At 38.5% G+C, this 27609-nt stretch overlaps 1 protein-coding gene across 2 annotated transcripts in view; it reads left to right on the forward strand.

The window, feature by feature from the left end:
* LOC146003699 (glutamate dehydrogenase, mitochondrial-like) overlaps nucleotides 1-27609 on the forward strand; it is a 107762-nt gene that overhangs the window by 73323 nt on the left and 6830 nt on the right. For both annotated transcript variants that reach the window (XM_083142078.1, XM_083142079.1), the window contains exons 5-7: nucleotides 18375-18491; nucleotides 24884-25045; nucleotides 26181-26385. In XM_083142078.1, coding sequence (XP_082998204.1) covers nucleotides 18375-18491; nucleotides 24884-25045; nucleotides 26181-26385 — 484 coding nt within the window. The remainder of the gene's footprint in view (nucleotides 1-18374; nucleotides 18492-24883; nucleotides 25046-26180; nucleotides 26386-27609) is intronic.

Below are 27609 nucleotides of genomic sequence, written 5' to 3' on the forward strand. Positions count from 1 at the left end.
ACATTGCAGGAGACCACTTGGAAACATCCATACATATCAAACCAACCAACCACCTCCAGTATCTCCACTACTCCAGCTCACACCCCTACCACACCAAAAAAGCCATCCCATTTTCCCTTGCCCTCAGAGGCCAGCGCCTCAACTCATCCCCCTCATCCCGCCAAAACTACAACCTACGCCTGCACCAAGCCCTAACCAACCGTGGCTACCCCTCCACCCTCATCAACAAACAAATCACTAGAGCTAACTCCCACAACCGCACCAAACAACCCAAAACCAACCCTCCAACTCTGATCACCCAATACCACCCTCATATTACGAAAATCAGACATACCCTCCACTCCCTCCTCCCCATCCTGCACAGTGATCCCGAGACCAGAGACATCTTTCGAGAAAAACCTAGGGTCGTCTTCCGTCGCCCCCCCCAACCTCCAAAACATCTTGGTCGGAAACACCCCCACCCCTTCCGCACCCCTTCCCCCAGCCCACAGGTGCAACAAACCCAGATGCAAGACCTGCCCCATACTCATCACCTCCCCCACCCTCCTGATCCCTACAGCGGCAGGTGAGTTCACCCTTCACCCTAAGGGCACCTGCCACTCATCCAACCTAATTTACACCCTCATCTGTCAAATCTGCGGCAACTTCTACCTAGGCGAAACCTCCACCCCCTTGAATCTAAGGATAAATAATCACCGTTCCTCCACCCAAAACTCCGATTTCACAGTTGCCATCCACACCAACAGCCATAACACCACCTTCAATAACTGCTTCCGTGTTGCCATCATCCACCTTTTACCCCCCCCCCCCCCCCCCCCCCCGCTGTGACACATCTTTCCGCAGAGGCGATGGGAAAGGGCCTATATAGCAGGCATGCACGCCACTATACCCCCGGACTCAACCTAGCCAACCAGTAACTCTTTCCTCTCCTCCCCAAAACTACCCACCCACCTTACAGTAAACACTGGCTAAAGTATTTCGTGTTTCCTTTCAACTGTTTCTGGCAACACTGACCGTAGAGACACTACGGTCAGTATTCTGTGCCTCTACTCAAAGTGTCGTCGATCTGTTATCTACCTTCTTGAAAATGCGACTCAGATCGCGAAATATTGAATTATTTCTATTCGTGTGGTAAGTGTTTACTGTCTCCTTCATTATTTGTATATATATATATATATATATATATATATATATATATTGCTTGTTGTTTTGGAACAGAATTGTGCATGTATGTAAATTTGGCATATTTTTAGTACTAACAATAATAATAGTAACCCGTGTAGAGTGACCAGACGTCCTCTTTTATCCGGACATGTCCTCCTTTTTAGGTGTCTGTCCGGCGTCCAGGCAGATTTCTTAGAAATCTGTAAATGTCCTCCTTTATTTGGGGGAGGGGGGAAGAGTATATCATCAACCGTAGCAAATATGCTGCATAGAGAATGCTTCCACACATAAGGATCATCATATCACTCGGGGTGCATTGAGTATCCAAGCAATGCTCACCTAGCATCTGGGAGCTGAACAAGATCATTTTCCTGACTGAGTCATAAGTAACGTTAGATAGGGGTGTGAGGGATTTTTTTTAAGGGACAGGATCTGAACTGGAAATTTTTCAAATCCCGACATTCGGGATGGGAGAAACTCGCAATTTCTCGGAAATTTTAGGGACGGATAATGTTCAAAATTTCCCGAAGCTCTGGAAATCTTGAATTGTACAAGTCGTTTTCACCATAAGTGATTGTTTTTGCATTTCTGGAATAAAAACTAACATTTTCCAAGAAGTTCCAGACATTTACAATGCAGAAAACTTCGAGAATTAACAACTTTTTAAAACGACCATTCGGTATTTTCAGAGTGCTCGGGATCCCGAAAAGTCGGGAACTTCCAAATGGTCATTTTTGAAAATGGTTAATTCTTGATGTTTTTTTGATTGTAAGTGTCTTGACACTTCTCAGAAATTGTTAGCTTTTGTTTAAGAAATTTCAGAAAAAAACCTTAAGGGAAAATTACGTGTAAAATTCGTGATTTCCCCAGCATTGGGAAATTTTTAACATTTCCCCTCCCGAAAATTTCCCAGCTTGGTCGGAAAATTGCAGAATTTTCCCATCCCAAAGGTCGGGATTTAAAAAAAAATTCCCGTCCCAACCAAAAAATGTTCTGTCCCGCACACCCCTAGTCATTAGTAAGTACTATTATCAACTTGTATGAGACTTGCGATACACATGTAGTCTGAGCAGTTCTTTTTGATTGATTGATATGGTTTATTTTAATTCACTTTTCTGCCACTTTTGGCTAATCGCGAAGATGAGGATGAGTGATGATATGAATATTTTGATGAAGTGATACTCACAAAGAACACACATGCCCAGTCTGGGATTCGAACTCGGGACCTCTGGCATTCTGGGTCGGTGTGCTAACCATTCCATCACAGATGTCGCCAGTTCAATTTCGAGTCATACATAGGCGTTAGAGAAACGCGTAGTGAGAATTTTGACTATTAAGTTTACTTTTATGAAATAACGAAGCGAAAGTGTAAATTCATCAATGATCTTGCAAGTAAATATCCAGTTTTTAAAGGATTGAAGAAACGAATATGAGGTAGATTGCAAGAGCGCTGTCAATTTCTCCTGCTGTTGAAAGAGTGATAGAAATGTTCGTGGCACTAAAATCATATTTCTTGACCAAACCTAAACTACCTACACTTAAAATTCGGTTTTGGACAAAAGTGAAAGCGAAGATTACTCTTACATTTGCTTTCACTTATGGGGATATGTAATATCCAAGAATTGGAAAAATATTAAAATTCTGTGCTTCAAAATACAGATATTCTTAGTTATGAGTTGTTGAGTTGGTGTTTTAAGTCCATTTTATGCATAGTAAGGCTAATCGGGACTGGACCTACAGTTTAAAGTGGGATCCGAACCACTTGTGCCTCCACCGGGTATCGAACCCGGGACCCCTTGATTACAAGGCAGTGACGCTACCACTGCGCCATCGGGGAGGCCCTCTTAGTTATGATTGTCATGTGTTAATTAGTAGATTAGGAGATTGCTTTCGTTGCTTAAAGGTAAGAAGAAATCATTCAAAAAATCATCAGAATTATATGTGAGCAAAGTGTTGGTAGTTTTTTTTTAACATTGATTACATTTTGAGTAATGGCAATATGAGTTGCCATTTTTTTTTGGTGTCTTCTTTTTTATGACTTTGTCCTCCTTTTTCACCATGCACTGTCCTCTTTTTTGAATATACATGTCTGGTCACCCTAAACCCATGGCACAACTCACTCCCACCTATTCTCACTCACTCCCTCACGTGAGGTGGGAGATCATCCAACTAGTTACCGGGTGACATGTGGTCAGCACGACGAACCCCCAGTCGTAGTAGGTTTTCATGATCAGGTTACGCTACTCATTCGTAGTTCCTCAATTTCCTCACAATGGAAGGTGGCCATACGTAGGCCGAAATCTCAGGAGAAAAGTTATGCTTCTCCCAGGGGACTCGAACCTGCGCGCGTACCGTACCCTGTAATGGGTTTTAGATTTTTATTGTTTTTTAACCACACACCTTTTACCAATCCTACATCCTGTACCTATGAAGAGTTCAACGTGGTTATGATTTATACATAACCTAAACATGAGCAGTCTAAGGAATTGAGCAGTTGCGTCCCGAAACGTCGCAGGAGTTACCTAGATACTCGCAAAATGTAAGTTATTAATAATATATATATATATTATCTGTAAGTGTGCTGAACACGCCTTTACCCCATCAGCTTTTAACCTATGGAGAGTTGTCCTTGGAGACAAGCATGGTTTTGTTTGTTGTTAAGGAGTAGGATGGACCATATCGCAAATTTGATATTGCAATATATTGTCAAAACAAATATTGTCACAGATGATACAGATATTTTTTCTGTATTGTGATATCGTCTTCACTCTATATATAGATATATAGTCAAATATCATGATATATCGCTGACGCAATATGTATCACCAAATTTCGTGATGATACATTGACTCCATGACATATATCACAAAATATTGTGACAATATATCCCAGATGCGATATGTATCCCCAAATATCATGATGATATATCACCAACATGATATATATCACCAAACTATCACAATGATATATCGCTGACATGACATATATCACCAAAATATCATAATGATATAACGTCTAGTTGTTATTGCCTGGATTATATTTTTTCATTATCGCAATATATTAGGGATGGGACAGATTAATCGGTACTCTATTGGTATCGGCTGATATAAGCATATCGGTTTATCGGTAAAATTACCGATTATTTTACCGGTCCGATATATCGATAAATTTCTGATAATTTAGTGCAAAATTCTGCCATTTTGTTGTAATTTTTATGGATAATCTCCATGCCCTACTTTCTAAAAAAAGTAAATGTCTAAATATGCAATTTCTTTTGTACTGCAGTCACCTCGAAACACACATTTATTAAGGTCAATGAACCTTTCAGGTTCTTCAAGGACCATTTCTAATTTTATATCGGATCGGTAGAATATCGGTTATCGATATCGGTACTTTATCGGTATCGGCCAAAATTTCATATCGGCCCATCCCTACAATACATAGTCTGGATGATATATTGCCAACACTATTAAGGAGTCTAAGGTTTAGGACTTGAGTGAGAATGCTTTTGAACAGATATTTTATTTTTAGGGTCCTCTCTCCAGTTTTGTTTTAGTTATGGGCTTGTCTCCATATTGTGAGACAGGCACAGATAGCCTATTTGCTGGCATACCTGTAATACAAAAATTAATCAATTGATCTCTTAAAGCGGATGAGATATATTGTTGCATAAGACTCACATTCATTTTAATTTTGTCAAAATGCTCACAGATAATAGGAAGAATGAGAATAGTCAGTGGTGAAGCATGACATTTTTACTTAGTCATCACAAGACTTGTCAAACATCAGGGTCAATCTTTCAACCATGGAGGGGGAGGGGAGGATTTCTACATTGATAATGATGATAACAGTGTTCGTACAGACATGTGAAGTAGAGATGGCCAAATTCATTTTCTTCTACGTTGTATATTTCTTAAATTCTACCCGAAAAATGGAAAAATTGTTAAACGTCTCTTTCTGAAATCCAGGAATGGAGATTTTAAATTTTCCAGAATCCTGATGTTGTTGACCATCCCTGGTGTGAAAGTAAGATATGTTAGGGAAAAGGTTCTGTCTAAGTAAGTATGTCTGTCACCTCGAGAACAAAAATCTTGATCAGTCTTGTCATTCGTAAGCATAGTAAACACAAAACAACATTGAAGTACTTCGTGTTTTGTAAAGTAAGAACATTATTTTCAGAAAACTATATTTGAACCGCAGGATCAAAAGAAAGAAAAAAATTGAAAAGGGGAAATACTGTGAAGGCTCTTTCTAGCACTAACCGTGGGGAAATTTATGCTTTTTCGCTAAACGTAGCAAATCTCTTGCATATTTCTAGCTGTTTCATGGCATCGAGTGACTAATTTTGCTCAAATATGCGAGTATTGTGACTTATTTTTTACTTCTTCTTTAAAATATTTAAAAAGCAATTTTTTATATTATTTTGCTTTGTCATCGCCGCATCTCCCGAATTGTAAATTGCAGGGCATGACTTTCTCCTCACACTGAAGTCGTAAGCTAAATAAAGCTAATTAAAAACATAATTAGTAAATATATTTAGGGTCATTTTCCTGCATAGAAGTTGTATATTCACACACAAAAATCAGTGAATGGTGGCAGACTAAAGGTTGGGAAATTGTGACAGAGAAACCATACACAATGCACTTAGTAGGCTTGAAGTTAATCAGCTTCTAATTAGGAGAATGCAGGCCCAAACCAAAGCAGGAGAGAGAGTAAATAGTGTCTGGTAGAATACTCTCTGGTCTTTCAGTACCGTAAATGTAAAACGCTGTATCTGTGCACAATTATTATTCATTATTTCAATATGAAAAAGCTTAACTGAAAGTTGGATTTGTTTTCTTGGGAATTTGAAAAATATAATTTTATAACTTATTAGTTATTACCATGGACTTCGGAGGGGGGAGGGGGACAGTGGTGAACAGATCAATCACCCTCCCTGGAAATTTGCATCCTTAGTAAAATTTCAAAAGTAAAAAGCATACTATTTTTGATAGCCAATAATAGATTTAAAGTTCAGTTAAGTTGTATTCCAACAGAATAGAGATAGAAACCAGTGGCGTATTCTGGACTCAAAACTTTGGCTATCTCACAATACCATAGTGTTCGAATTAGGGTTGCCAGATCGCTATAAGGTAAAAGTAGGACACAGTGTCCCAAAATGTAGGACACAAAACATTCAAAATAAATAATACACATTTCCAGAACATGTTAGAAAGTTATTTAAAATTTACTCTTTTCAGCTTTAAAAAATATGATTTCTTAGTGCAAAATTTCCAAACTTGCACAATACACTTCTTACTACTTGTTTTAACTGATACTTCTCGGAGGAGCCAATTTTTATCAAAATGTCAGGTTTAGTCAAAATATATTTATGCGAGACTGAACGGTCAAACTCTTTGAAATTATACTGAACTCCAGTACAAACTTTTTACAGATTTTTTGAAGAAATATTCAGCAATTACCGTAACTCGAAATGGTTTCAGAAGTTTCATCTATGGTAGTTTTTAGTTCAATGACTTTGTACCCCCTGCTTTACAATCAAAATATTAGGGATGGGCCGATATGAAATTTTGGCCGATACCGATTAAGTACCGATATAAAATGTACCAATACCGATCACCGATATTATACCGATCCGATATAAAATTAGAAATGTTCTATGAAGAACCTGAAATGTTCATTGATCTCCTTAATAAATATGTGTTTCGAGGTGACTGCAGTGCAAAAGAAGTTGAATATTTAGACAATTACTTTTTTAAAAAGTAGGGCATTGAGATTATCCATAAAAATTACAACAAAATGGCAGAATTTTGCACTTAATAATAAGATATTTATCGATATATTGGATCGGTAAAATAATCGGTAATTTTACTGATAAACCGATATGCCTATATCGGCCGATACCGATAGAGTACCGAATAATTGGTCCCATCCCTACAAAATATTGAATAAGAATGGCAAACACCTTGTTCCATCAGTATAAACACCAAGGCAAAAAATTCTACTCAGGCATTGAACAGTGACATCAGAATGTGGCCTCAAAACTATGTTCATTAATTGTTTCCGTTTTTGTTCTACCACACAACTGGCGGGAGCAGTAATAAGAGTGTCCATGTTTGTCAGTTCCTACTTGCTTACTGTTGAAGCAAATGGACTGCAGTTGTGTGGGGTGTGCGATTTACACATTACTGCTGGCAACTGTGCATGTGCCATGTCACTGCGGTTATGTATTACTTTTTTAAGAGCCAATCAGAAGTTGATTTCTGAATAGCCCTCGTATATTAGCATGCAATGTTAATTGGACATTACCCATAGTCTAGTGCTTTTAACTATACTTCTAAAACTACATTATTGAGAGAGAACCTCTTCTCACTTCTTCAGGTGAACAAATTTCTATTTGCTGATGATGGGGATCAAACCCATGAGAGCTCTGTGATTTTACGACAAATCCAGCACTAACCTACTACTTCATGGTGCCCACAGACATCCTATACTAATTTCTGGCTTCACTTATGCTACTATTTCTAATTTTTGAGGAGAGGGAACCATATTTGTTTGAATTCTACACTGGTATGACTTACAGGGTTTTGGACCATTGCTATGAAAGCTGTGCTTTGATTTCCTTAATTTCCAATTTGGTTCTTTGTGTAGTACCGTTATGTTATTCTACGGAATTTTATGCGATTCGTTCCATGCCATTTTCGACCTATGTGTTTCACCTTGTAAACTTCATAACTGATAATTTCCCCATGACTTTCTAAGATAGAAACGAAATCAGTTTCCTGGTGCATATAGTATGACATAGATTTAATGATAATAGATTGACAATAAAAGAATAGTTCGTAGTAGCAATAATTATTTTATTACTACTATTCTTACCATTCAGTTTTATATCAACAGCTGCCGGACCCCGTGGTCGAGTGCTTAGCACATCGCGCTGTGATGCAAGGGATTCCAGGTTCGAATCCTGCTCGGGCATGGTTGTTTGTAAATGTCCATTCATCAATTTCATCATTTCATATCTCATCCCCATCTTCGGAAATTAGCCAAGAGGCACAAAATGCGAAGTAAAATAAAACAAATTAATAAAATCAAATATATCAACAGCTAACTCCCGCCCATGTAAAATATTCTAGCAATGCTAACATGTAATACAGAGCGATCCATTGAAGTGTAAACTCTTTGTTGTGCACTATCTGTAACCGAGGTGCTCACAGCCGTATGTCGGCACTATAGACTGTCCTGAATCAAGAGTGCAAGTTTCCATAACTAGTTTAAAGAGTGATTTATTGTTGTCCATACATTTTTGACACCTCTTGATGAAGTTACTCATAACTCGCTGCAGTTCTCATTGATTAATGTTGGAATTTTTTTTTTATTATTATTATTATTATTTAAAGTTTCAGATACAGTACTGAAAGACCATTTTATACTTAAACTGTAGCTTCAAGAAAACAGAAATGGCAAAACAAGACAATGCAAGATGCCAGAGAAAAAAATCTTACACGTACATTCTTAGCGATTGTCGGAAACTGCTTTCTTGGTGGATCTTATGTTTCAGTTCTTCCAGGGTGTGTGGATATGACTTGTATACAGCATTTTTAAATCTATCTCAGAGATAAAAATCGCAACTTTTACACCTGGGAATCTTTTTTTTTTTTTTTTTTCAAATTGCCTTTGAACTTCACATGCTGATTGATATAACGCACATGAATCATAAATAAATACACTCTGTGCAGTAGAAAACATTTGTTGAGCCATAACACACTTTAAAGTTGAATACACTAGAAGAAACGCAATACATAACAAGCACCCTATCACTTTATAGTCGCCAGACTAATAAAGAGGCCATACAATACAAAGCAAGGACCCTTATCACTTCACAGTCCCCTGTCTTCTTTCAGGACCTCTGTAAGAACCAGTTTCTAGCCCCCTCGTGAGCTTACGTTAGTGGCTGTAAATACGGAGAAACTAGTACTCACTTTATACGCGAAAATGTTTTTTCTTTATTCTATTAATTTCAGTGGCCACTGCCACCATCCTCGGAACTTGCTTGGCGTGCGTCTTTTGTTTGTAGTTCTCCGGCTGCCGCTAGGTGCGCTGTTGTTAACTGTACGTCTGCTATTTCCCGGTGTTAACTGCTGTAGTGGGGAATCCAAGTGTGGTGTGCCTGTCCGCTATCGATGTTTAGCTCATGTGTAGAATTCCCCTCCTACTACAACAGTTAACACCGGGAAATAGCAGACTACATTGATGCAGACGTACATTTAACAACAGCACACCTAGCAGCAGCCAGAGAACTACAAACAAAAGATGCACACCAAGCAACAGTACAGCAAGTTCCAACGAGGATGGTGGCAGTGGCCACTGAAATTAATAGAACAAAGATGAAAAACAGTTTCGCGGATAAAGAGAGTACTAGTTTTTCCTTATTTATATACTACCGCGTCTCTCTTTCCCAATTATGAATTAGTGGGTGTCTTAATAAGGTTGTATCAAAAATGTGTGTGCATCAAAGGCGACTAGTTTGAACACCTTCTTTCATAAATAAGGTAAGTAAATCACTTTTTAAAATAATTGTGGAAACTGTTGTGCGCTTGCTTCATCAGGGACGGCACTTCGGGTGGGCGAGGGTGGGCAAGCGCCCACCCAAAAAATTCTCTGCCCACCCGATTGCCCACCCAAAATACTCAAGGAGTATTAATAAATATTTAGAAAAATACAAATGTTTCAATAAAAATATATTCTTGTCATGACTCCGTGCATATTTTCTTACGAATTTTGTCTATAGGAGAGAGGCTCACAATATCATCCTGTACGAAGTTTCGCTGCCTTTGGATTTACATTAGATTAGTTTACCGAATAAGATAGCGAAAATCGTAGCAAAATATGGTGAGAAATAAATAATACCGATTATTATTGAATTAATTATAAGTATTCTATATTTAAAACTTGAAGCATAAGAGAAGCCTCCCCGATAGCGTAGTGGTTACGTCACCGCTTTGTAATCAAGGGGTCCCGGGGTTGATACCCGGTGAAGGCACATAGTGAATCGGATCCCACTTTAAACTGTAGGTCCAGTCCGATTAGCCTTACTGTGCATAAAATGGACTTTAAAACACCAAAACATTCATTCATTGAAGCATAAGACTTGTGATCGAGTTAAGACTTCTGTGACTGCTATGTATTACAATAATATCTACAGCCAAAGTACACTTTTCCCAAGGTGGGATTACAAAATCATACAGGAAGAATATCTATAAAAACCAAACAAAAAATAAAAAACAGCTTCATGTTACTTCCATGTAGTATGCAAAAGAACTTAGATTCATGACTAGGCTTCTTTCACCAATCATTTTGGATAATGGTTGACTTTTTTCGCTCCCATGCAAATTGTCAGTAACTGAAACTGTATCCAAGAGTTTCAAAGCGCAATGAACAAGAGAACTCCATTTGTATGAAGGTAAGGTGTGAACAGGAGAATAATTGCCACATACGGTATAGCTACAATGATCAAACTTCATTTTTTAAAACTAACTTACTGAAACGTGTCCGTTTTCTCAATCTCTAAGCATATTTTTATTGAACCACATGAAGTATTTCTTTTTCCTGCATAACTCAGGTCATGATATACTTCAGCAAGTGTTGGCATCGATTTTTCGATGTTCATTTTGCACATATTTCTTTATTTTTACAATTTTTATTTTGTGTGAATTCCCGTTTTTATGCGAGGAAAGTTTAATGCAGAATGAACAAAAGTACTTTAAAACTTTTCTGACAGGCATTAATTAAATTCAAAGATTCACATAAGTGGCTACACGTATCAATTTTGAACACCCCTTTGAACCAAGGAAAAGCATCATCCATTAAGCTTCAACAAAGAAGTAGTGCTCTTTCCAGTTAAAAACTCATTCTTAAAATTGTATATTTAAAATCATTCCTTTGAATGGACAAAAGACAAAAAACATTTCTTCACTATTGTCGGGGTTTACTTTCTTAAAGTGGACTTAAAACAATAATTAAATGAATTAATTACAATACTTTCTGTCATCATCCTTGAATATTTAATATATGGATCATACAACATTGCATTTCAAGGAAAAACAAGTTAGACTATTTCGTTTTGGAAAGTACGTCAGTAGTAGCTAATAAAGGCGGACAGTTGAAACTTGCGCAACTGTAAATGTCGAATCTTTGGTATAACTTGCTTTCCGAAACTAAATCACTAAAATTACATTTCAAATAAATTTGCTGCTAGGTTGCTTCACTCCATGAAGCATTAGGACTTAATCCTCCACAAGGGACGGCGCTAGATTAGCACGTACAAATACTTATTGTAGGTTTCGGTGACTCTTGTATTTGTAAAAAAATTGTTCCATAATTTTTTCATAATTATCGCATAAATTAAGCCAGAGGTCTCCAAACTCACCGAGCCATTGAGCTATACTTCCAACATTTGAAAATACATGATGAGTGTAGATTGAAAAAAAAATCATAAAAACCTTAAGATAAGTAATGTTTTTTTACAGCACTAAGATGCCAGGGGTCTCGGATTCGAATACCGGCATGAGCATGCGTTTCCTTTTTGAGTGTCCCTTCATCAGTTCCATCATATCATCACTCATCCTCATCGTTGCCATTAGCCAAAAGTGGCATAAAAGCGACACTAAGTAACAAAAGTCAAATCCAATCATATCAAATTAATATTTTTAATTTCTATGCAACATACAGAAGCTGGCATTTCTTAAAGAGAGTTCAAAACATGTAAATACCTTTCTTACAAACAGTCAAATTTTCAAACTTGCTTCTAATTATTATCATCTTGCTTCTTACCATGTTAATAAGGATGACACTCATTTTCATCCACAATATTTGATAGGTTGTGCAAACTGGTTGTCACAGATATTGGAACGAATTGTCCAGATGTCCATCTCTCCGCAAAAGCAGATTATTCTGCCACTCAAATATTGCCGTTCTTATCTACAGTCAATTCTAGCCAAACCCCTTACGAGCTACTGGAAATTACCCAGCGAGCTACCTGTAGCTCGCCATCAACGGTTTCGCAATCCCTGAATTAAGCAATATACTCTAATCTGCCACCTATACTCTGTCCCGGAGCAAGCGAAGGAAAACAAGTCTCTGCGCAAGTAGGGACGCGAGACGGCTCTACCAATGAACATGTGAGAGGAAATGTGATTGCGTGGAGGGAGGAAATCGACTGCAGTTACCAGCCTTCGCAGCAGCATGTACTGCTTCGCTCTGCCCACTTGATTACCCCCTCCCCTTCTCCCACTATGCGCGGCCTCTCTAGAGATAAACGGGACAGAGTGTAAATGTCAACCTTTCTTCCACGTTGCACTCTGGGCTGTATTTTGCAGACGAGGCTCTGTCGTCTGTACTCACAACCTGTATAATCCTATGTGTATCTAGTTTTGTTATCTGCCCATACGTGTTAGTGACTCGTTTCATCTATTTCATTTCATCACAATTCATCTTCGCGATTAGCCAAAAGTGGAAGAAACTCGAAGTCAAATAAAACAAATCAATCATATCAATTAATCTAATCTGCTTCGTTCAGCTAATTAAATTAATTAAATTCCTTCTTACTTGAAAGGATTAAGACAAAATATCCACTTACAAAGCGAAGTATACGGTGAGCAGTTGAAAGGAATGAGCAGGGAGACAAAATGAAGGGAAGGAACTCTTCAATGAGAGAAATAAGGAAGGTATATCAAGACTGACACAGGGAAGATAGAAATAATAGCCAATCGGCTTTACAACAGGTGACGACATGGAGTCACTTCCTACTGTTTAATCAGAAGTTTGGCGAACAGATTACCCGTTCGAGCGCATGTATGTGTGTGAAAGCGACGGAAGGGGGTGGTAATAGAAGCATAGGCCAATGGTGGAAAAAGATAAATAACACATACCTACAACAGCAAAGAGAAAAGGCGAAAGAAATGCAGGAGAGGCCGAGAGAATACATGTTTCTGACAATCATAAATTTTATATCTGCCCACCCTAATTTATCAATATTTTCCTCCTGCCCACCCAGTCAAAATATTCTGGCGCCGCCCCTGTGCTTCATCGACACCTTACGATGCCGACAAACTACCTCTAGTGCTTCTCTTGTTGGGAGTGCAAACTCCAACGTGGCAGTCTATCTACATTTCAATGGATCACATTGTACTATTTAATATAAATAACATTTGATATAATTTCCAGAGTTTACCATCCATTCCTTCCTGTCTTCCTGAAAGCCAATTCCTGGATCCCTGTTCCTTGTGCAGCTGCACTCAGTGGCATTTTATTGTGTTGATTCATCAAAGGACAGGATGTTTTATTTATTAAAATGGTAGGTATTTCATGAAGCTACAGCAATTAATTCTGAGAGAGATTATAAAAATTGGCTCAATATCTTGTGCATTGTGTTCATTTTTGCTGAATTAAAAGTGTGAGAAGTTTATTTTCTTATCGCAGCATATCACGGAATATGTGAAGTTATTTGCAAAATCTATGTATTTTTTTATTAGTAGTTTGAAATGAAAATATCCATGCAGTGCATAGAATTATGAATTGGTGTAAATACTTATAACCAGGGATAAGATTTGTACGTACTAAAAAGTGTTTGATATGTAAATATATATTTAGTTATTTTAATCAAAACATGGAATTAAATATAGACTTACAGTTGTGAAAAATAGCAATTTTCATTAAGCAGGCAGCTCACCCAGCTAAATAAATTGCATTAGCCTTACTTGACATTAATTGTAAGCAAAATTCAAATAGAAATTCTGTTACCAAGACAATGGATTACCAAACTTGGTAATCTCCTCCTGTTGTCCCTATGGACAGATAGATATTGACTGAAACTGCGTTCAATATCTCACAATGTAACGGGAGTCTATTTAAAATATGAAGTGGATTTCACCATGAAAGCTTGAGTGTGCAAGATGTTGGAATATAAAATACTTTGTCTGTTGCCAAGATTGAAAATAAGCAGAGTACAAAAATGGATGGAGTACTGATGAACGAAAACCTTCGTTATTTAACAAGAGGGGACATAGTAGTAGTAATACCAACAATATGAAATATACAGGGTGTATAACAGTTGGGCTGAAAAGTTCGTAGGCTGACTCATAGATGGCGTTACTAGAATTAAATCCATGTGATGTTTACTTAGTACTAACCTTCAAAAGATACGTGTATAAATTTCACAGCTGCCGGATAATTACTTCGTGAGATATAGCATTGTGAGTGAAGCAGCTTTTGTTATTGTGAAAAAATGGATACAAAAGAATTTCGTGTGTTAATAAAGCATTGCTTTTTGGTGAAAAAAAATACTGTTGAAGCCAAGGCTTGGCTTGATAAACATTATTCGGACTCTGCACCAGGAAAATCAACCGTTGAGAAGTGGTTTGCTAAATTTAAACGAGGCGAAATGAGCATCGAAGACGATGCACGCAGTGGACGCCCCAAAGAGGCTGTTACCGACGAAAACATCAAAAAAGTCCACAAAATAATTTTAAATGATCGTAAAGTGAAGTTGATCGAGATAGCTGAGACTTTAAAAATATCAAAGGAACGTGTTGGACATATTGTGCATGAATATTTGAACATGCAAAAGCTGTGTGCAAAATGGGTGCCGCGCGTGCTCACAATCGATCAAAAGCAACAACGTTTTGATGATTCGGAGCAATGTTTAGCGATATTCAACCGTAATAAACACGAATTTTTCCGTCGATATATTACAATGGATGAAACATGGCTCCATAACTACACTCCAGAGTCCAATCGACAGTCAGCCGAGTGGACTGCACGTGATGAACTGAATCCAAAGCGTGGAAAGATGCAACAGTCGGCTGGCAAGGTTATGGCATCAGTATTCTGGGATGCGCATGGTATTATATTCATCGATTACCTCAAAAAGGGCCAGACCATCAACAGCGATTATTACATAGCGTTGTTGGAGCGTTTAAAGGATGAAATCACGAACAAATGGCCTCATATGAAGAAGAAAAAAGTGCTGTTTCATCAAGACAATGCACCGTGTCACAAATCAATGAAAACCATGGCAAAATTATATGAATTAGACTAAGAATTGCTTCCCAATCCACCATATTCTCCAGATCTGGACCCCAGTGACTTTTTCCTGTTTGCAGACCTTAAAAGAATGCTCGCTAGAAAGAAATTTAGCACTGATGAAGAGGTAATCGCCAAAACTGAGGCCTATTTTGAGGCTAAAGAGAAATCGTACTATAAAAATGGCATCGAAAAATTGTATGACCGCTATAATCGTTGTATCGCCCTCGAAGGCAACTATATTGAATAATAAAATCGAATTTTGTCAAAAAAATATTTTTTACTATGTTAGCCTACAAACTTTTCAGCCCAACTGTTAAGAGAAAATCATCCAATTTCAAAATGCTATATTTAGGAAACCAATGAACATAGAACCTTGCAGTAAGTTGTAAAATATATGCTGGTATATAAAGTTTTACTTACAATAGGTTTTACTTTGTTGCAGGTAGTGCCTTCCTGGTGCGAGCTCACTCTTTAGTCTGCGTCAAGATGGCAACCCAGCAACAGGAAGCATCCTGCGTGCTCCGCTTCAACAAATGTGTGTCTGTTACACCTGTGCAGCATGAGTTTTGCTGTAATTACGGTACTGCACCACCTACTGCTCACAGTATTTGACGTTGCATAGCTGTTTTGGACTCACATTTGTTGAAGCAGAGCACGCAGGATGCTTCCTGTTGCTGGGTTGCCATCTTGACGCAGACTAAAGAGTGAGCTCGCACCAGGAAGGCACTACCTGCAACAAAGTAAAACCTATTGTAAGTAAAACTTTATATACCAGCATGTATTTTACATCTTACTGCAAGGTTATATGCTTATTGGTTTCCTAAATATAGCCTTTTGACATCAGATGATTCTTTAATACGAGGGCAAATTGAAAAGCCTTTGCACCTATTGTTTTTCTAGCTTGTTATAAGTGTTATTACAAAAGCGAGATATACGAGCGATGCAGTAGGCTTTTCTTGGAACGGCCCTATTGTAACTTCCGATTTCTTCCATGGCACGGCCATGTTATCAGTTGGCAGAGATGGCTGGAGTGCTCAGGAAGTCCATGCCATATGAGCAGCAAAGTGTCATTCGTTCTTTATGGTGCAAAGGACAAACAGCCACAGATATCCACAGGGAAATGGAGCCAGTGTATGGGGACAAGTGTTTATCAGTGCGAAGTGTGCAGTGGTGGTGCAAGGAGTTTGGAAATGGACGGGTTGCCCTTGTGGACATCATCAAGAAGCTTATGAACCCACCAACACAACACCTTGCGGTATCCCAACAAATCGTGAAGAATGTCGTAAATACTACCATAGGAAATGCCAAGTTCAGTGGCAATGTCCTTCAGATGAACACATTGATCAGCTTTCACCATTTCATCAACATGTATAATGTTTGGTGTCAGCTAGGAACGAGGTTGGCCTGGTCGCTCATTGTCCTCCACATTTTCCATTTCGCTGCTATATGGCGTGGACTTCCTGAGCACTCCAGCCATCTCTGCCAACTGATAACAGCACCGTGCCGTGGAAGAAATCGGAAGTTACAATAGGGCCGTTCCAAGAAAAGCCTACTGCATCGCTGGTATATCTCGCTTTTGTAATAACACTTATAACAAGCTAGAAAAAAAAAAATAGGTGCAAAGACTTTTCAATTTGCCCTCGTATATATAACCTAATATATACCCTGTCTAATATTTCTCTGGAGCAAGGCTGTGCATAGCGATAGAGAAGGGGAGGAAATCAAGTGGCAGAGCGAAGCAGTACACCCTGCTGGGAAGGCTGGTAATTGCAGTTGCTCCACTACTTCCATGCAGTTCCATTACTCTCACCTGTTCAGAGGTGGAGCGGTCTCGTGTCACTACTTGCGCAGAGAATTGTTTTCGTTCACCTGCTCCAGAGATAGATGGGACAGAGTGTATGTAAAAATATGGAAAATGAAAATAGCATTTTTCAAGCTTACATGCCACACTTCGCAAGTGTAATACAAAACATATTTTGGTATTACGTATTAATTCGTTCCCTTCTTTAAAATGTTTTGCCTCAGTGGTGAAGTTAAGGTTCTTGTTATTTCATAAATTTAATCTAATCATCATTCTTACTTATCATGGTGATCAGCTTAAAGAGGCAGAAGTACAGGGTGATAAAAAAATTGTTAACATTATATGGGAAATAGAAAAATATACGAGGGCCATCCGGAAAGTAGTACCAGTTTTTTAATTTTAAAAAAACTAACAAATATTTTTTGAAGAACTTTGTAATTGTTAACAACAAACTTTAAAACTACTTCTCTACATGTACATTTAAGCATTTGTCATAACGTGTGACGAGTTTTTGTAAACCAGCTTCATATTCCTCTGCTGCCAGTCCATCAGCGAGGGACGCAGCTGCACAAATTTTCCCATACTTCAGACAATTTCATGAATAATTGTTCGTGAAACATCAGTGAACTGTTCATTGATTTCATCCAGTGTGACGTGCCGATCGTTCTTGATGAATTCGTCAACTGCACTCAGCAGTTCGTCCGTAATGAGAGACGAGTAATTGTTTCGACACCAGCACCGAACAGACGACGCATCAATAATGTTGTCTCCATAAACCTCCTTTAATTGACGGTGTATATCACAAGGTCGAACATTCCTGGCGTTGAGAAATCTGATCACAGCCCTACCTTCACAAGTGGCGGCGTTGTCAATTTTTTTGAACATTGTAAACACTCACAGAAACAATATCTACAATGACGGCGCTACGAAACTTCTGCACACTGAGCAGTCAACTGAAGTCGTTTGACCTTGAGCGGCGGCTATTCGCGTCACTAGCGCTCCACACAGCATGAACGAGTACTATTTTCCAGATGGCCCTCGTACTACTCACAGTCCACGTTTATTTTTTTAATGAATAATATTGAACAGTTATATGCTGGCAATCCACAAAAGAATATAACACACTAAACATTAATAAATTCGTGTCATTGCAGCAAAGTTTCCTTCTTAAAGCAAATTTTCTTTTTCCCATATAGTGTTATCATTTTTATGAATCACCCTGTATATCAGAAGATAAGAACATTACAAATTCGTGACTGTATGTTAAATTCATACACAGTAGGAACTTTGAGGAGTTATCATTGAACTATTTTTGTTTTGACAGGGCTTTGGTAATGTGGGCTTGCACACAACAAGGTACTTGCACCGTGCCGGAGCAGTCTGCATTGGTGTGAAGGAGTGGGATGGCGCCATCTACAGCTCTCAAGGAATTGATCCTAAGGTAAGGTTTCATGGTAAAATGGCTAATAGAACTACAATCATATTTGAATATTAAAAATACACATTTTTTTATTTTTACATAGTAGGAGCTTTCCACCTTAAAGATGATGCATATAATCCTTCGACTCCTTAAATCCAGTCATCTCCACAGAGTAGTCTGAGATAGACACTCAAACATCCCCTCCAGCACTGACTGATATTGAAACCGATTCAGATGGAAACTGTAAACACGTTGAACAACGCATAAGTTGTGGTTTGGCATTACAATATCATAATACTGTCCAATATTGTGTTCTTTCCCTAAAATGATAGAATATGTGAAAGAAAATCTGCATTCTGAGGTCACAGACCAAAAAATGAATTTTGACCAGGTTTTCCATGCATCTGGACCACTGTGACTGCTACCAATCACCTGTGAATCTCTGCTGTGGTTACACCCTCCTTCCACAGAAACCACGTCATCCAGCGCTGCCCCTGCTGATCGCTCTCAAAGCTGTCCACGCACATACTGACAGCTGTGGGCGAGATGTGCTGTGGTTCACAGGTATTGCACCCCTCTTTCCTGTGCTGACACCTGGCTGCAGACCTTTGTACTACCTATCAGTGACCGTTATGACAAGCCAAATGGCGGACCATGGATAGTGGGAGTTTTGAAAGTGTAGATCAATATACAACGCTCCTCGTACATATACTTTTGAATTATTTTGGGAACTTATTGCATAATTTGTATGTGTTAACATCATGCATAACAAACATATGGATTTTTCTGCATTTGGTGGAGGCATGTTGTACCAGTCAAGATATCAACAAGTAGGTCAACTTACTTGGCTTGACTTAATTCCTTTTGCTCCATCAGGAGCATAGGGCTTCAGTGAAACGCTTCCATTTGGCTCTGTGACGTGCCAACTCCTTGACCTCTCTCCATGTTTTTCCTTTCTCGGCTGCTTCTTCTTCTACTGTTCTCTTCCACGTCTTCTTCGGACGTCCTATTTTCCGGGCTCCTTGGGGGTTCCAGTCTAAGGCTGCTTTCTTTCTCTATTGCTCCAGTTGATTTCCGTAAGGTGTGTCCTAACCAACTCCATTTTCTTCTTTTTATTTTGGTTGCAATTTGCTGTTGTTTAGTTTCTCTCCATAGTTCTTCATTTGATATTATTTCTGGCCATTTTATATTGAGGATACGCCTGAGACAGCGATTAATAAAGGTTTGTATCCTTTTTGTGTTAGCTTGTGTGGTTTTCCATGTTTCGCAAGCATACAGTAAAACTGATTTTATATTTGTATTGAAAATCCTTATTTTTGTCTTTCTAGAAACATTGCAGGTTTTCCAAATGGGATACAGTTGTATAAATGCCACATTGGCTTTCTTGATTCTATTTTGTATGTCTTCATCTGAATCTCCTTCTTTTGTTATGACACTTCCTAAGTATGTAAATGACTCTACTTGTTCAACCAGCTCATGAAAAACATTCAATTTTTCTTTTCCTCTTGCATTGAATCTCATTTCTTTAGTCTTGTTCACATTAATAGTGAGTCCTGCTATCTTTGCTTCCACCTGTAGTCTTTTTAGTTTCTCCTTCATGTCGCCAAGTCTTTGAGCTAATAAGCAGATGTCATCCGCAAAATCTAAATCTTCTAGTCTATCTTTGAGTCCCCATTGTATTCCTCTTTTCCTGTACCCCATAGTTTTCTTCATAACTGCATCTAGTATTAGCAGAAATATTGTCGGAGATAGAATGCAGCCCTGTCTCACTCCATTTGTAACATCTATGTATTCTGTAAGCTGTCCTTCATGTAGAAATTTGCACCTGGAACCTTCGTACATATCTTTCATTAGCTTTTAATATCTTGATTGGAATACAAAGTCTGCTACTGTCTGCCACGTGACTCTTCTGTTTAGTGAGTCAAAAGCCTTTTCAAAATCGATGAATGTAAGATATAAGGTGGCTTGCCATTCATTGTTTTCTTCCAGAATTATTCTTAGAGTATTTATTAAATCAACACAACTACATTGCCTGCGGAAACCAGCTTGTTCTTTTATAAATCTTGATTCTACAACATCCTTCACTCTATTTATTATTATTCTCGCTAGCATCTTGCTTGGTATACTTAGCAAAGTAATTCCTGTCCAGTTTTTACAGTTAGTTGTATCTCCCTTTTTTGGCAGCTTTACTATTAAACCATCTCTCCATTCTAATGGAACTTTTTCTTCATTCCATATTTTCTCTAACATCGGTTGTAAGAGATCAATGGAAGTTTCCACATTAGCTTTAATTAGTTCGGAATTGATGTTACCCATTCCAGGAGCCTTGCCATTCTTAATTTGCTTTATTGCTAGCCTAACTTCTGCTCTAGTTGGGGGCCCTAACTTAATTTTGGTATCTTTTCTACTTCCTTCTGTTCTTGTTCGATTACAAGTTTCTTCTTCTCTTTTCCCATCTCTATTCAATATGTCTGAAAAATATTCTCTCCATCTTTCCATTTGTTGTTCTTGGGTTAGCAATAGATTACCATTTCTATCTCTCACCGGTTTACTCTTCCTGAATGTTTTTCTGGATAATTTCTTAGTTATGTCATACAACTGTTTTAAGTCACCTCTCTTTTCTGCCTCTTCTGCATTTTGTGCTAAGTCCTCTACCCATTTCCTCTTATCTCTCCTCACACATTTCTTCACCTTTTTATGTATATCCGAGTACTCTGTTTGAGCTGCTGCATTCTGTAATCTTGTTCTGCTTTGGTTTATTTTTTGTTTTGCTTGTTTCCTATTTCTTATTACTTCCCAAGTGTCTTCAGACATCCAGTCTTTTTGTAGTTGATTTCTAATTCCAAGAAGTACCTTCTCTCCAGTTTCTAAGTAGATTCTCTTCACATATTCCCAATTTGTTTCAATATCTGGTTCATGCTGTGTACTTTCTGAGAGAGCTTGGAATCTATTATTTATTTCTAATTTAAATTCCTTTTGTTTTTCTTTCTCTGTCAATCTTTGAATATTAATTTTCTTTTTTCTTCCTTCAAACTTCTTGGATGTTGACATTATTTTTAGTTTAAATTTGGCTACCACAAGATGATGGTCACTGGCTACATCTGCTCCTCTTTTATTTCTTACATCCACTTATTGCATAATTTGTATGTGTTAATATCATGCATAACAAAACATAATGTATTTTTCTGCATTTGGTGGAAGCATGTTCTACCAGGTTGTATACCAGTCAAGATATCAACAAGTAGGTCAAAAAAGTCAAGAAATTGTGCTTGTGGTCAAGAATTTTTGCTATTTTTTTGCAGTACAGTGAATTTGCATTGTTATACAGTGCGATCGAAAAGTCCCCGGACCCAAACTTCAATTTTTTTTTTCGCCGGTCGTTATGATGATGATGTAATAATTTCTGTGGAAGCTGGTTTGCAAGGGTCTTGGCTGTACACGACACAAGAGATGGCGCTGGGGAGTGGCGCTAGCAGTTGTGGCGAGGAAATGAACTACGAGCAGTGCTGGTAACAAAATAATCACGCCAGTTGCAAGGATGAGTTTGTCGGTGGAGGAGCGTGTGTTTTTGTTAGAGGAGTATTTGAAAATGACATCTTACAGTGCTGCGAACGAGAAATTTGAGAGGCGTTTCGGGCGTTCTGCGAGTAAATCAACTCTTCATGCATTAATCAAGAGATTTCGTGAACATGGTAGTGTGCACGATAAGCCGCGTAGTGGGCGCCCTTTAGTTGTGACGAATGATGTTTTGGAAGACGTCGCCGCACGATTACAACAATCACCGCAGAAAGGACTGCGGTGGTTATCACAACAGGTGGGCGTATCATATGGCTCAGTACACAAGGCAACAAAACAGTTAAAATTACGGCCATACCAAGTGAAAGTGGTTCAGGAACTGCGACCAGGTGACAATGGTGATCGAATTAAGTACTGTCGGTGGTTTCAACAATTCACTCTCAACAATATTGCTGTCCTTGATAAGGTATACTTCACGGACGAGGCCTGGTTCCATTTGTCAGGTCATGTTAATGCACAGAACACTCGCTACTGGTCCACAGAAAATCCACAAATCTTACACGAGGTCCCCCTCCACTCGCAGAAAATTGGTGTCTGGTGTGCTGTGTCCAGATCACGAATTATTGGACCGATTTTTTTTGAAAACCGAGTGAACTCTATTGTGTACCAGGACATTATACAGCAGTTTATCGAGCTTTTGGACGCCGATGAACGAGATGTGTGGTTACAACAAGACGGGGCAACATGCCATATGTCCAATGCCACCATGGCATTTTTGCGTTAATTTTTTGATGACCGCCTGATTTCATCAGGGCTTTGGCCGGCAAGATCACCTGATTTAACCTCACCCGATTTTTTCTTGTGGGGTTATTTGAAGGGGAAAGTGTACGAAAATAATCCCCACGATTTAGATACCCTGAAAACCAACATTGCCCAGTGCATTACTGCAATTAATGTGCCTATTCTGCATCGCGTAGCACGAAACATGTGCCGTCGCATACGTTTATGCATGCTGCAGCATGGGGGACACTTTCAGCATCTCTTGTGATGTGCCTACATCCACCCAGATATCCAATGAGAAAGATCTACACGATCACGCAGGTAAGGTCCACTTGTTCCTTGCTTTCACAGTTTAGGTTAACTGTTGGTTTGGTTTACCTGATTATTTTGTTACCAGCACTGCTCGTAGTTCATTTCCTCGCCACGACTGCTAGCGCCACTCCCCAGCGCCATCTCTTGTGTCGTGTACAGCCAAGACCCTCACAAACCAGCTTCCACAGAAATTTTGACATTATCATAATAACGACTGACGAAAAAAATAAATTTGAAGTTTGGGTTCGGGAACTTTTCGATCACCCTGTATATCTGTACTGGGATTTGATAAAATCGAATATTTGGAAATCTAAAATTGTATTGAGATGATTGTTCACATTTTTTTTCTTAAGAATTACATTCTTGTACAAGGTGTACAACTTTGCTTCCGCCGTTTTTCCCCAAAAATATGACACTGGAATGAAAAACATTGCTTACCCAGGCATTATTCAAAGTATTGTCCATCGCTGGCCACTACTTTCTCCCATCTTTCGGGCAGCGTACGAATGCCGCGTCTAAAAAATTGTTCATCTTTGGAGGCGATCCACGAATCGATCCACTTTTTGACTTCTTCATAAGATCGGAAGTGTTGGTCAGCCAGTTCATGAGGCATTGATCTAAACAGGTGATAATCAGAGGGAGTGATGTCTGGAGAGTAAGGCGGGTGGTGTAGGACGTCCCATCTTAATGTTTCCAAGTACGTTTTCTCCACCTTGGCAACGTGGGGTCGTGCGTTGTCATGCTGAATCATACCCATGGCTTTGAGACGTTTTGAAATGGCTTGCTGTGTCACTCCCAATGATCGTGCCAATTCTTCTTGAGTTTGACGCGAGTCTTCACTCAGCAATGTCTCCAATTCTGCATCTTCGAAAACTTTTTGTCTTCCACCACTATGCCAGTCTTCGACGTTAAAGTCACCGTTCTTGAAGCGTTGAAATCACTCACGACAGGTTCTCTCACTTATAGCATCCTCACCATACGTAGTGGAGAGCATTCGATGAGCCTCAGCCGCAGTTTTCTTCATATTGAGACAAAAAAGTAGAACCTCCCGCAAATGGCGAGAATTTGGCTCGTACACTGACATTTTCAATCGCGAACAACTTCACGATGTACACACCACTCGACTAATGTTTGAATGGGGTTATCTTGACAGAGGTCCAAGCTAACTGCGTGACGTCTGCGATCTGCTTCTTTCGATCACTACTTCCTATTGTTGCCACCTGTCAGAAAACGGCGGAAGCAAAGTTGTACACCTTGTGTGTGTGAAGTTTTGTAAATATATTAAAGTAATGTGGCCATTCTCCATCCAGGATGACGTCTGAAGCATCAATTTTTACATGCATTAATAAGTAAAGCAAGTCTAAATATCTTGTTAAAGTACAGCTTTAGTTTTCATCTTAACCGGCCATGTGGTTGGGGTTTTTCATTGAATAAAATATCTATTTTCTTGATTTCCAACTATACCTGAGTAGGGGGCGATTAATTAATGTTAAGAAAAAGGGGGGAAAAGGCCAAGAGAAAGTCAAGAATTTTGGAGTTGTTATTTTGGTAGACACGGAGGGAAAATTTAGGAGGCCATTGTAAAATAAATTTTAAATAATGATGTGCTGTTTATCTAGTACTCTGAAAACAAATTGACGATTTTGGAAACACTCGAGGAAAACACATTTAGAGTTCACATGGGAAACATGAGGTAGCTAATTAGTATATTTTGTAATATATATGGTGGAGGGGAAAGAGGCCATAAATGACTGGTATGATGCAAAGTGCCATTGATTTTCATTTCTTACAATGAATCATTTCAGGAACTGGAAGAATACAAGAATGAGCATGGAACGATCATTGGCTTTCCAGCAGCCCAGCCATACGAGGGTGAAGACTTGTTGTTTGAAGATTGCGACATCCTAATCCCAGCTGCCACAGAGAAGGCCATCAGGAAAGACAATGCACACAAGATTAAAGCCAGAGTAAGTTCGCATCATTAACTTTCTGAGGCTTTAAAAAAATAATTTTATATCCAAAAACTGACTACATTTCAGTTTCAAATTTAGGTAACCTAGACTTGATCAATCTGTCATAATTTATTTATTTATACTAGGTAAATCAAAAAGTAAAGGCAATTTTCACATAAGATCTTTATTTCCACACGAGAAGAACTATTACACATATCACTTTTCCACATATACCCCCTGCACGGCAATGCACTTTTGGTATCGTGCAATCAGCTTCTGCATCCCGTCCGCAAAGATGGTTTTTGTTTGCTCACGAAGCCACGTCTGTACCGCCTGCTGGACCTCGTCATCAGACCTGAACCGACGACCACGAACAAACTTTTTGGTACACTAATTCACTATTGCATATGTTGGTCCTAAACTTATGTCTAAGAGTTCCGCCACTTGTGCTATTGTGATTTTTCGATCGTCCCTGATAATGGTATCCACCCGTTGGACTTTTTCTTCTGGGCGTCCACTTCGACTTTCGTCCGTTACACTTGTGCGTCCCACTTTAAAGCGGTCCACCCACTCATACACATTTCGTTGAGTCATGGTGCTTGCTCCATACTGCGCTAACAGCCGAAGGTGGATGTTGGCCGGTTTGACTCCTTTCGACCACAGAAAGCACAATACGGCACGCTGTTCCTTGATTGTGCATTTGTGGAGTGGTGCATCCATACGTGTGAACTTTTTGCTCCGCGAAACTCGACTGAATGGGGCAGTGATGGATGGATACTCCTACTTCCACGTCACTCCAAGTATACACGTGGTGAAGTCGGACACACCCAGTCTTCATTTATTCCTGCGAGAACTCAAAATTGCCTTTAGTTTTTGATTTACCCTAATATATATTTTTGAGGGTACATATTAATTAATGTATAAGGTTAAAAAAATAGGAACGTATTTTCGTTAAATTGTTCAGGTTTAGGGCATCTACTTTATAACAGAAAATTCCAAGGCCACAGTCTTATCAAGGTTAAAAATCATCAGTTCAGTGTGATTCTATGTTTCTAACGTTCGATCACTTCTCAGTGCATTTGCTTTGTGCAATTGGATGCATGTGACTGTTAAAGGAACTTATACATAATGATTTCTTTTTCATTTGCAGATCATTGCAGAAGCAGCCAATGGCCCCACAACACCAGCTGCAGACAAGATTCTGATTGATCGCAACATTTTGGTGATTCCAGACCTGTACGTGAATGCTGGTGGTGTGACTGTGTCATTTTTTGAGTGGTTAAAGAACCTGAACCACGTGTCATACGGCAGATTGACCTTCAAGTACGAGAGAGAATCCAACTACCACTTGTTGGGTAAGTTCACTCATGCTTCGTAACATCTAAGCAAGCTTTCAGACTGAAGCAACAAGTGATGTGTTTCTCTTGGAATCAGGGTGGATAATAATCATGATTTTTATTTTAAAAATAATTTTTATCGATTTTTTTATTTAAATCGATTAAAAAGAAACATCTTTAAAATTGCTTGCATGATTTTTGGCACCTTGCATATAGATATATATCTTTTTTCATAGAAAGGCATTTTCTGGAAACTGCCCTGTAAAATACAGTATTTGAACATTTTGATTAGAACGCACAAAAAAATGTATGAAAATATATATTTCCTGTTTCTGACGCTGTACATATGAGCCTACTATGGAAATGTTCGTTCGAGTGTGACATTGAAACTACCATAATTTCAGTAACTTTTCTTTCAGTGAAAATAAAATATTCTGGATGTACTATATTTTTTATAGTCCTTGTGGCTGAATTTTGGCATATTTTTTTAAAGACAGTTTGCAAAATATCACCTGCCATATTTATTTCCAGTTTATTAATAATGACACTATTTACGGTTTAACATGATTAGTATTTTGTATATTGTGTTTATACGTAATTCGGGGTTATACATACTAATTTTCATAAGATACATTTGATTTGTACATAACCAAGCTACGAAAGTATACCTTTCTTGTGCTTACAAAAACCAAGGCAATTTCATATACGAAACAAGATAGGAGAGCATGGCTGCGGTTGGTTTCGAGTTGCGAGAAAGACAAGTGCAGCATGGCAAGGTCACAGAGAAGGCAAGAAGAGGCATGATAGCTGACATTTGCAGTGTTCCATAATATAAACAGAAAAGCTGTTCCTTCAGTGAATATTTTCAGTTGCTACTGGTCGGCCATGGAAAACAGAAAGAGGAAATGTTTTACAAGATTGACCAGAAAGTGAAATTTATATGGGAAGTAGATCCTAATCCACATAAAACTTAAGAATATAACTTTTAGATTTGTTAATTTACCACTTTGACAGAAGTAATCTGTATTACGTAGATCTCATTTCTCAAAATAGATAAATTATAGTATTTTAATAATGATATGGCATCGTCCTGACAGAACAAGTTTACTACTTTACTTAACAACAAAAATTTTCAGATATTTATCCATTTCATCTGAATCACACAAAACATGCATCACAAACACTGCTGCCAAATATCATTCAAACAGACTTCAGTTAACATATCCAATCATCATAATAAAT

This window comes from Lepisma saccharinum, chromosome 20 (genome assembly GCF_977018435.1).
Source record: "Lepisma saccharinum chromosome 20, izLepSacc3.1, whole genome shotgun sequence".
Classification (NCBI taxonomy): Eukaryota; Metazoa; Arthropoda; class Insecta; order Zygentoma; family Lepismatidae; genus Lepisma; species Lepisma saccharinum.